This window comes from Ascaphus truei, chromosome 1 (assembly GCF_040206685.1).
Source record: "Ascaphus truei isolate aAscTru1 chromosome 1, aAscTru1.hap1, whole genome shotgun sequence".
NCBI classification, from domain to species: Eukaryota; Metazoa; Chordata; class Amphibia; order Anura; family Ascaphidae; genus Ascaphus; species Ascaphus truei.
In genome coordinates, this window is record NC_134483.1 from 412,629,340 (window position 1) to 412,641,402 (window position 12,063).

The 12,063-nt window shown below is 43.7% G+C and overlaps 1 protein-coding gene across 1 annotated transcript in view; it reads right to left on the reverse strand.

Moving 5' to 3' along the window:
* Positions 1–10,077: 10,077 nt before the first annotated feature.
* The window catches only part of REELD1 (reeler domain containing 1), a 51,481-nt gene continuing 49,495 nt past the window's right edge, over positions 10,078–12,063 (reverse strand). Inside the window, exon 7 of the mRNA XM_075614010.1 lies at positions 10,078–10,872. Coding sequence (XP_075470125.1) covers positions 10,267–10,872 — 606 coding nt within the window. The 3' untranslated portion in view covers positions 10,078–10,266. The remainder of the gene's footprint in view (positions 10,873–12,063) is intronic.

Here is a 12,063-nt window from a genome sequence, read left to right on the forward strand (position 1 = left end):
ACAGCCCTCACTAAAATAACTGACGACCTCCATGCTGCCAAAGACAGAGGTCATTACACTCTGCTCATATTACTCGACCTCTCTGCAGCATTTGACACCGTGGACCACCCTCTTCTCCTTCACATTCTCCATACTCTTGGCATTCGGAACAAAGCTCTATCCTGGATCTCATCCTACCTCTCCCATCGTACTTTCAGTGTCTCTTCTGCTAATACCTCCTCCTCCTCTATTGATCTCTCTGTGGGGGTACCCCAGGGCTCTGTCCTGGGACCTCTTCTCTTTTCTCTGTATACACTCTCTCTAGGTGACCTAATAACATATTTTGGGTTTAATTATCACCTCTATGCTGACGACACACAAATATATTTCTCAACACCCGACCTTACACCTACTGTACAAACCAAAGTTTCTGAATGTCTCTCTGCTATATCATCCTGGATGGCCCTCCGCCGCCTTAAACTCAACATGGCTAAAACAGAGCTCCTCATACTTCCTCCCAAACCTGGCCCTACTACCTCCTTCCACATTACTGTTGGAACTACGATCATTCACCCAGTAGCCCAAGCACGCTGCCTTGGGGTCACACTCGACTCCTCTCTCACATTTGCCCCTCACATTGAAAACATTTCTAAAACCTGTCGCTTTTTCCTCCGCAATATAACAAAGATACGCCCTTTCCTCTGTTGCTCGACTGCTAAAACTCTGACTCAGGCCCTCATTCTCTCCCGTCTTGATTACTGTAACCTCCTGCTGTCTGGCCTTCCTGCCTCTCACCTGTCTCCCCTACAATCTATCCTTAACGCTGCTGCCAGAATCACTCTACTCTTTCCTAGATCTGTCTCAGCATCTCCCCTCATGAAATCCCTCTCCTGGCTTCCGATCAAATCCCGCATCTCACACTCCATTCTTCTCCTCACTTTTAAAGCTTTACACTCTTCTGCCCCTCCTTACATCTCAGCCCTAATTTCTCGTTATGCACCATCCAGACTCTTGCGTTCTTCCCAAGGATGTCTTCTTTCTACCCCCTTTGTATCAAAAGCCCTCTCCCGCCTTAAACCTTTTTCATTGACTGCCCCTCACCTCTGGAATGCCCTTCCCCTCAGTACCCGACTAGCACCCTCTCTATCCACCTTTAAGACCCACCTTAAGATACACTTGCTTAAAGAAGCATATGAATAGCACTGTGGCTATTCTGAACACATGGCACATAAAGCTTGGCCCCCTGCAGATGCACTTACTAGAACTCCCTCCTACTGTCTCTGTACGTTCTCCCTACCTACCAATTAGACTGTAAGCTCCTCGGAGCAGGGACTCCTCTTCCTTAATGTCTAAAGCACTTATTCCCATGATCTGTTATTTATATTATCTGTTATTTATTGGATTACCACATGTATTACTGCTGTGAAGCGCTATGTACATTAATGGCGCTATATAAATAAAGACATACAATACATACAATACAATATGTGAGTCGTGAAACTGCCCCAGTTGAGTTGCAGAGGCCTTGTGCAGAAATGAACACAGTCCAGCTCCGCTGACCTCCAGCTTCAATCCTGTAATATTTTTTTTTCTAAATCGTTTCGTGTTTTGCTGATTTAAAAGGGAAATAAGGAATAAGAATACAATTTAATGTATCTAACTTAAAAATTGCCTACAATCAAATAAGAATAATTTCCTAACGTATGTGTATTTAGACATTTCCAGCCATCATTTTTTTTAAACTAAAAGAGCAGCAAGTGCTAAATAGAATGTACTAGCAAACCTAACTTGTTACTGACACAGGTCAGTGACACTTCCCTGTCAGAGGTCAGCAATGCTACTTATATCATGTATGTATGTGTCATTAGTGATGTAGTGATTAATTGGTCTAATTGTACCTTGGCAGAATGACACTTTAAACAGATATGTAGAGCGCATGTCTAAAGTACACACACAGGCCCTTAGACAACACGGTGAGATGTAAGGGTAACATACAGGTAATCATGCAGTACTTTCCCCTTAAGTGCATGGGAGTTACTGCATTGTTAATGATGTATTACCCCACTTCCACAATATTGATAGGGGTCATAAAGCTTGATAATGCACCTGCATTTGTTCTCTGGAATTCAGAGAGGTGCCACATACTGTATCTGGAGTGATAGGTTTGGGTATCTATAAGCTCTTTGGAGCAGGTATTCACTTATACTGTATATAAATGGTGCCCCTGCTGCCAAGTGGTGAAGGTACAGTATTAAGATTGAAAAAGGTAGTTTTTAATGTCCGTGCCATGAAGAATGTCATTCTTACACCCTATGCCCCAATCATTAACCCTTAGATTGTAATCTGTTTGAGGTAGAGAATAATGGTTACCATGAATAATAATACTACATGTATGAATAGTACTTTCAGCACTATCTGAAGATAAACTGTTATATCATTTATATATTTCCAATTGCAGTGCGTTGCCAGGCTCTCCGACAGCAAGGGTGTTAATGACACATTTCTGTTAATATTACCCTTTAACAAATGTTCTCAATCTCTATACAGACTCACCAATACTACAGTATGCGCTTGAATTTTTAGGTAAACAAAACACACTGTGTATTTTTGTCATGTTGGATGTAGCATTAGGCCTGAGACATAGTGCCCAAAACAGTGCGGAGGCTCAGGGTAAGCAATGCTTTCCCTGGCCTTACACAGCGCGCCATCCGTGGGCGTGTCGGGGGCGGGCCAGTGACGTCACGGAGCTGGTTCGCCCTCATTGGGCGAACAACTCACGTGACCGGCCCTGCGCTCCGCCGAGCGTCAAATTTAAAAACTGTGTGAGACACACGCTTCCCCAAGCGTGCGGACGCGTGCGCGAGCCCCTGCTAAAGCCGCTCTCATTGCGGCCGCAGGGGCTCAGTGCCGAGCAGCAGCGCGCCTCAGCACGGGTCAGCGCATAAGCGCTGACCATGCCCGAGGCCTTAGGCTTCTCTGTCGTCTGAATTTTTAGGTAGTCTGATTTCCTGTTTTTTTTACCACAATACATATTTTTCGGGTTGATTGTATCGTTTAATAAGATCACAGTTGTGTCGCTTCTTCTCTTGTCTCAAATGGGGTCTAGTTATTGGATTCTGGATCTGATGGGGCTATTTGTCAAAACCTCCAAGCTGCAAAACCGACACAAAAACCACACCAGATTTAAGACCAAAAAAGGGTTTTTATTTCATTTTATTTTATTTTGAACTGGTTTATTGCACACGGCTTATGGGAATCTGTGATAAACAGCCTCCCCCCACTAGCCTTCAACACTCTGGCATAAGTGACACCTAGAATAGCCCCACATAGACCACAGACAGATGTCCTGAAGATCTCTTGTCTTGGCATACTTTGTCTTCTGACACCTTTCAGGCTATTTATCTTTCTATAAAGTATCTTTGCTGGTTCAGTATTATCAGTGCAGAATTCATCATGGTCTAGCCTCAGCCTCACAGGGAGATTGCAGTGAATAAAAAGCATAATAGGACAGCAAATAAAAGAAGAGGCTGGAGGTTTTACCTTGGCAAAGTGAACAGAAGATATCCATTCTACAGAATGAATCTGATGCGTTTTTTGAAGGGACACAATAGCCATTACTAATCTACTGTACGTTTCATATACCACTAAAACTAACAGTGAGCACTTCTACTGTTGTTTTGGTTCTAACAAAATGGTCCTGTTCTGCAAAAACGCAAAATACGCAGGAAAATGCTCAAATAACATCAGAGTATGAAGAAAAGACAAAGTATTTAATCATAAAGACAAGAAACTAAAATTATATAACTGGAAAATGTACAATAATTAAAAAAAAGGTCTCTCTATGCCAACCTGTATACTCAACACAGGTAACCTAACGATGTTAACCCGACTGCCACTGATTGGCTGGTTTAGTAGTGGAGAGTAGACAGGACACATAGGATTTGTATGCCAACTTACTCTATAACAGACATTAGTATGTTGCACCTGTTATCTCACAATAACACATTTCTGCTGGTGCGAGTTTTAACGCATTATCGGGCAATTGGTTATTGTTTTTGTGCAATTTGCAATTTAAACAAATGGAGCAGTTGTGCGCCAAGATGCACAATTTTACAAACTAATTGTGCCATTTTACACCTGCTGTGTAATCATGGGTGCAGTAACTTCTGCTACATCTGCAGTAACTTCTGCTACCCAACACTGGTAACCTGACAATGTTAATCCAACAGGAACAGATTCGTTTTATACAAGTAGAGAGGAGAGACAGATGGGATGGTGGCATCTCAATGCCAACCTAATATATACCCAATACAGGTAACCTAACAGTGTTAATACAATCAACACGGATTTACTGGTATACTAGTAGAGAGAGAAAATATGGCGGTATCTGTATGCCGACCTAGTATATATCCAAGACAGATATAATGTGACTATGTTAACTGAACTAGCACTGTTTGGCAGGTATACAACAGAGAGTAGAGAAAGGTTAGATGATGGTATCTATATGCCAACCAGTAAATCCAACACAGGTGTAATATAATGGTGATAAGCCAACTGCCACGATTAGCTGGTATACCAGCAGAGAATAGAGAGAGGTCAGATGTATGTCAATCAGATATATGTCAAGAAGTGTAAATTAACCGCCTTAACCTATCTGATTTAACTGGTAGACAGCAGAGAATGGAGAGACATAAAATTGTGCTATCTGTATGCTAATCTAGTATAAACCCAACACAAGTGCCACAACTGGTACTGATTGGCTAGTATACAGAGTGCAGAGGGGTCAAATAGTGCCATCTGAAATATGCCACCTAGTATATACCAGCACAGATGTAAACCCAACAGGCACTGATTGGCTGGTGTACTATTTACTTGTAGAAAGTAGAGACAGCCAGGTCGGATGGTGGTATATCTCTGCTCGTATGTACAGTATGTACTCCAATATTGTTTAATAAACCGCCGGTGCACAGCCAAACGGAATGGTCACAAGTAACTCAGTGTTTGCTGCATATTTTTGCAAAATCCATGAATGCCAGTTAATTTTTCTAATATATATATATATATATATATTGGAAAATGTAAGTGATGCAGAATAAGCCAGGTGAGAGAGAAATTTACAGCCACAGCCATCAAGAATGGCTGGAAAGAGGGAGGTGTATACAGACCATGAAAAAGGTGGAACCCATTTTACACTATTAATACAGGTTCTGGCATTACAAATTAAGATGCTTTGAACCATGTTATGATTTGCCATTTAATAGTAACTAGCTGATATACCCGGCGTTGCCCGGGATGTAATGTTTCCCGCTCCCCTCCCCCCTCCCTCTCTCTCTCTCTTCCCCCCTCTCTCTCTCTCCCCCCTCTCTGTTTGTCTCCCGTTCACACCAATCCATTCCCCCCCACCCTTTACAGCTCCCCACCCCTTTACAGCTTAATGCAGTGTGTGTGCGTCAGTGTGTGTGTGCGCACATCAGGCAGTCTGTGGGCACGTCAGGCAGTGTGTGTGTGCGCATCAGGCAGTGTGTGTGTGCGCGGAAGCCAGTGTGTGTGTGCATCAGTGTCTATGTGTGCGTCAGTCAGTGTGTATGTGTGTGCGTCAGCCAGTGTGTGTGTGTGTGTGCATCAGCCAGTCAGTGTGTGTGCGCGTCAGCCAGTCAGTGTGTGTGTGTGTGTGTAGAGGTAGAGGGGGATTGGCCCGGTATTAAAGGGGTTGCACCCCATATGGCCACCCCCTGACCTCACCAGGGAGGCACGTCTCACTTCCTGTTTGGCAGCGCTGGGATTGGCTACCCCCTGGCTCGGCGGACTCCAGGTGCGGTACTGCAAGTGGAGCAGAGTTTCTTCCTCCGCATGTTCAAGTTTCATGCGGAGGTCAACTGTACTGCCCCAGTACGGCGAGCTGACCCAGTGAAATCGGCGCCAATATTGGCGAGAACCCCGCGGTGACGTCACCAATCCGGAAGTGTCTAAACGGAGGGGAGAGAGAGGATCTCAGCTGGCATGGAGCTCCGCTTGTAGTAGCAACCTTTGGTAGAGCTGCAAACGTGTTGATTCGTTTATGGGAGCAAGAACTATCAGAGACTCCATACTTACCTGAACAGGAACCGGTGTCCAAGGAACCAGTTTCCACACACATGCGAGGACATCTGATCCGGCTCCCACGTGGTGTTTGGGTAACAATATCCCGAAAATGCTTGTTTAAAACTATCTTGATGTACGCACAATACTCACCTTATTTATTGTTTATGTCAATATAATTTTTAATGCACTATGAGCGTTGTGCGCTGTGTTTTTTGTGTTTTTATAGGCAAGGGGTTAACAGGACTGCGGTCCCGGGATGTGGTTTTTACCTTGCTACAACATGAAAATGTGTATTCCCTGCTATCATGTATTACCACCATGTAAGTGTCTGCATCACACACACACTGGGATCCATCCGGGAGGACAAGGGTTAATAGTTAGGGAGTGATTATAGCCCTTTGTTCAATGTTCCCGCCTTTCCTGGCTCCATTTTGCAGGGTCCCATAGGCCGCCATTGCAGCTCCATTCATTTCAATGGCGAATCCAGCGGTTTTGGACCTGTTTCCCTCGAAGACCAGCAGGTGGCGTCCGAGAGGAGGAGCGGCGGTTTCCCATTGTGTCAACGGGCCCATTGACTTCAATGGGGATTCCTCAACGCCGATCTCCAAGAACAGGTTGGCAGCCATCCAAACCGCAAAACCGCAACAGCGGATACTATGTCTGAAAAAAAGTTTGATCACTATTAGTCCAAGTTCAACGACAAGTGGTGTGGGAACCTTAGGTTCTGGGACACCTAGAAATAAAATTCTTTTTGCCCCTAGCTCCTAGGCCTCCCCACACTCGACCACCATGGGGTCCGAGAATCCAGGATCCCCGTAAAGGGTCGCGCTAGCCAAGCGGGTCGCACCATAGACTTCAATGGCGACGAGAAGAGCAGCGCGAGAAAACGGCTAAGTCCGAAACCCTGAAAGGTATAAGCCCATATCTCCGGTTCTGGAAGGACCAGAGGGCTGGGATTTGGGGTGCATGCAGTCACCGTTCCGGCATGACTGCATGTCCATTTCCAACCCTCTCTGACCAACCAGACGGAGTGTGGGCAACTGTAAAGATCAGTGAGTTTTCCCATAGACGTCAATGGCGGCGTTTCCCCATTGAAAGGCTATAGCGGAAAAGACCCATTGACTTCAACGGCGGAGTTGCTCCATTAAAAGCCTATGGCAGCGGAGCCCGTTGATTTCAATGGGAAATGAGTGAAAAACAGAGATTTATTTTAAAGCGGAGAATCCTGTGTTAAAGAAATAAAAGTTTTAACTTGCATTTGTGTAACTCCGGTCTGGAAGGTCGCAGCGGGCTGAAACTTGGCCACAATGGAGAGTCACTTCCGGCATGAAGGACTGGCCCCTTTAGACCCGCTGGACCCAACAGAACCGATTATTTTAATATGTCTTTATATTAAAAACTGGACTGTGTTTCACAGCGGGGATTAAAGCCCGCGAAGGTTCCTGCAATCTGTGGAATGCGAATGATCAGAGGGGCGACCTATTGTCTACAAACAGACCCCCTGATCAAAGACTCAGCCTCCCTAGCTGTATACATTAGGGTGGAGAAGTGCAGGGCTTGAGTGGTTTGTAAGTGCTATAACTCACACCTATAAACAAAGAGTATTCTGACCAGATACCCCATCTGGTAGACTGGCCTGCGCCCCTGACTTGGGTGTGGGGCTACAGAAATGAGACCCCCACGGTCCCAGTACGCATGTGCTATCTAGCTGGGGGGCATGGGTTATTAATGTTCCCACGTTAGAGATTGGATGCAGGTAATGGTTCTCTAATAGCCTGCACTCAATAATAGATATAGGAATGGAATTGTATATAAAGCAGTGTCAGCCTATATCCATTGTCTTCTCTTATATCAACTGATTGATACCTGATTGCTGTGGAATTGCTAATCAAGATTCCTGATTACTTCTGCATTCCCCCTCCTTAGTAAGTGTATATCTTGTTTGTTATTTGTACTATCTGCTGTGTTCACCTATCTAAGGAATAAATATACTTTATTATATCTAAGCCACGTTCAGTTCGACCCAGTTATTTGGTGTATATTATATCTTGTCATAAGTTACCGTGACAGTGTGCGCATCAGTCAGTGTGTGTGCGTCAGTGTGTGTGTGTGTGCGCGTCAGTCAGTGTGTGTGTGCGCTTCAGTGTGTGTGTGTGTGTGTGTGCGCATCAGTCAGTTTGTGTGTCAGGCAGTCAGTGTGTGTGTCAGGCAGTCAGTTCGTGTGTGTGTGTGGCAGTCAGTCTGGTGTTCCCCCCCCCTCTCTTGACTGTCTCCCCCCCCTCTCTTGACTGTATCCCCCCCTCTCTTGACTGTCTCCCCCCACCTCTCTTGACTGTCTTCTCCCCCCACCTCTCTTGACTGTCTCCTCCCCCCGTCTTGACTTTCTCCCCCCCCTCTCTTGACTGTCTCCTCCCCACCCCTCTCTCTCTTGACTGTCTCCCCCCCCCTCTCCTGACTGTCTCCCCCCCTCTCTCTTGACTGTCTTCCCCCTCCCTCTCTCTTGACTGCCTTCTTCCCCACCTCACCCTCCCCCCCCCCCCCCCCCCGGCGCACCCGGCGCTAATACGGGGCACGCGGTGTGAGGAGGAGAAGATCCGTTTGTGCGGGCGGAAGGCGGCGTCGGTGCGGCGGGCAGGAGGCGGCGTGAGTGCGGAGGGCGGTGGCGTGCGGCCGAGGAGGGGGCGCCGATGCCCGTTAGCGGTGCCTGTGCTGTGACCGGGGGGGGGTGTAGGGAGGAGAGAGGTGAGGCGGCAGCGCCGAGGAGCAGGCGCCAATGCCTGTTAGCGGTGCCTGCGCTGTGACCGGGGGGGGGGGGGGACCCCTGCTGTGTTAATCCAATGGGACATTAGTCTGTTTGCAGAAATGTCACAGAAATGTTGCAGCATTACTCGGAGATTGCCCCAGATTTTCAAAGTCAAGTGTTCGGATACTCGTTGCTGCATCTGTACTACATTGCAGAACCATGCTGCAATGCCTACAAAGGCAGGTTTTTTTTTATCATGTCACCATCATCTCTAGGTCTGAATTCCTTTAGGGATTTCTTCCAGAGCACTGTGTACAACAATATATACAATGTTGTAGGTAGTTACTGTTCTATTAATTCAAATGGCAGATATAAGTAGCACAGAAATATGTGTTAATCACCTGGAATGCAAGATGTGACACTAATTCAATTGTTCCAGTTATTTTATCTAGTTGTCTAGGCAATGTTTGGTGTTCATTTACAAGATTATGATTGTCATAACCAGAAATACAACTCATAATCAAGTGAAAGAATCCTTAGGAAAATGCTATGAAACGGCATCAATTTAAAAGTTGTGACAAATGAAATGATGGAATACAGTCTCTTTATTTGCCATTTTGTAGACTAAGAAAATGTACACACAAGATTAACTTCTCATTGTTCTTTAAAAACTGACTGGAAAGATGCATTAATATTTATGAAATCATGGTAAAGCTGTGACAATAACTGTATTGAATTGACCTTAGGTAAAAGTGAGGAATTCTCTTGCTGTAAGAATGAAACATGTCTCCTGACCAGGTGTGAATGGACAGAAAGATCCTCTTTCCATTTGCACCTGACGAAAAGGCATGTTTGGCCCCATAAGCTAGAATTTATTCTGCGTCTTCTTTTATGTTGGTGTTATCCAATAGCACTTTCCCTGGTGTCTGGTTTGTGTTAGAATCAATATTCTTATCTGACATACTATATCCCTGCTAAATGTTTGCCCATTCAATACTATAAAATAAAATAAGAGGCAAGTCATATTTTTATACTTACAGAAAAGGAGAAAGAACGAGAAATGGAGTCTACAGATAGGATTTATTTTCCTAAATCAAAAATTACAGAAGTGGTATTAAAATAATTTTTATGTAACCACTTATTTATACAACTGTAATGTTGGTCACATAAAAAAAAAGTATCAGTATATGAAACAAGGTTACCCTATTTATAGATTTTATGATTTCATTTTTTTGTTATAAAGTTTTCTCTAAAATAAATACTGTATATCACATTCTAAACATGACCCGCTTAATCTAAGATAACATAAGGCAACTAGATTGTGTTACATTTAAAAAAAAAGAATATATAAAAAAATAATAATATAATACACATGTTCCTCATCACCTCTAATTTAAATTACAATACAAACTAAACAAAAAAAAGTATAAAACACTGAAAACGGTGCATTTCAGAGCAAAGAGCTACTGCGGCTTCCCGTCGCTAGCTGGAGTTATCCAATTGTATTCTGCTTGAACCAGCACAAAGCTGTTTTCTCTGATCTTTCTGAAATGCATCATGTCTCCGTTCTCTCTCGCTGTGATGACATTGTTGTCTGGTTCACTGAAGGACACCTCTGTTCTCTTATGACAATATTGGGCATGGATGCAGCGTAAACCTGCAGCAAGGGCCATCCCAAGAGCTGCAGAACAGCCCAGAAGGATGCCCAGTTGAGTCGCAGCAAGCTGCATCCCTCTGCTGGTACTCTCTCTTCCTTTGCCTGGGACAACTTCACGAATTGGCCTGGTCACCCATGGAGATGTTCCCCTAGCTTTGTCCTCCGTTTTCTCGTCAGAAGCTGCGTGGTCTGGCTGATGCAAGAAGTTTGCAGACATCTTCTTGGTGGCCATGTCCTCTTCATCACTTGCTGTAGAAGCTGAACGTGAGCTGCTCTGTTCCTCTTGCAAGCTGTCCCTCCTGGGATCCTGCAATAATTCTCCAGTGGGTAAAAGTGGGAGAATTTTCCAAGTCTGAGAATCAGGAGGAAGTCTTGGTCTGGATGGAGACCGTGGAAATCCCGTGGCAACCTCCTTTAAAACAATATTTTAAATATTTATTCATCATTTAAATTGATGGGGCTTAATATATATATATATATACATATATATATATATATATATATATATAACAGAAACAAAAGTAGCGCTAACAGTGTGTGAATAAAGTGCGTTCTATAGATGTGAATGTGACAATTGTGATGTAAATTTGAAAAGTGAATGCAAAAATCAAAAATAAAAATAATAACATATATATATATAACCACAATAAAAGGAAAAAAGAAAAATATTGTTTAACCTTTAGTGTTCAGTGTCCAATAAAATATATATAGAACAAACTTTAAGTCCAAGATAGAAATAATGAAATCAAGTCCAGGTGTAAATGTTCCAGTCACAGTATGGAGTAGGCGGCTTCTAGAATGATCTAGCCAAATCATGGAAATCTAAGAAAAAAGAGAAGAAGAAGAAGCGCCAGCTCCATAGCATAATACTGTATAAAAATCAAATGTATTAAAAAAACAACAAGAGAGGCTCCAGGACATGCACTCACTTCAATGTGTAAAAAACAATCATAGGAGACAATCTGTTTGGCCTTCAGGAATCAGGGAGAGAAACTGCACACCATTGAAGTATATTCTGGCTGCAGTTTCTCTCACTGTTTTTTAATCAATTTGATTTTTATACAATATTATGCTATGGAGCTGGCGCTTCTTCTTCTCTTTTTTTCATTTATACCATTTCACCAGTAAGTAAAAAAATGGGTCTGGCACAAACCCAAAGCAGTAAATAAAAAACTAAAAAAGTGCCACAACGGTAGAACCAAGCTGATTATCCCATGCTTGCCAACTAACTTCAGGTCCCAGCAGAATTATTATCAGTGATTACTCTGCTCTTTTAAATGATTACCAACCAACGAACTGCAGTTTGTGCCCCTCAAATAAAAAATGTGCTGGACAGCTATACTAGATGTGGCGATACTGCCAACTCTATGATCACCAGAAAGAGTTACTCCACTGTGAATAACTCACTCCTTAAATAAAATAACTGTGTGACCTTGTGAAACTCACTTTACTTTTTAGTGCCCGAAGAACAGGAAGATGGACTGTCAGCTTTGGGGTAGGTATTAATTGTCAACGTATTGTTCTTTAGTTTACATTTGCTGCCAGTCTTTTATATAAGTGAAGAAGTTCTATAAGATATACCTTTCAACTTGGTGTGCAGACT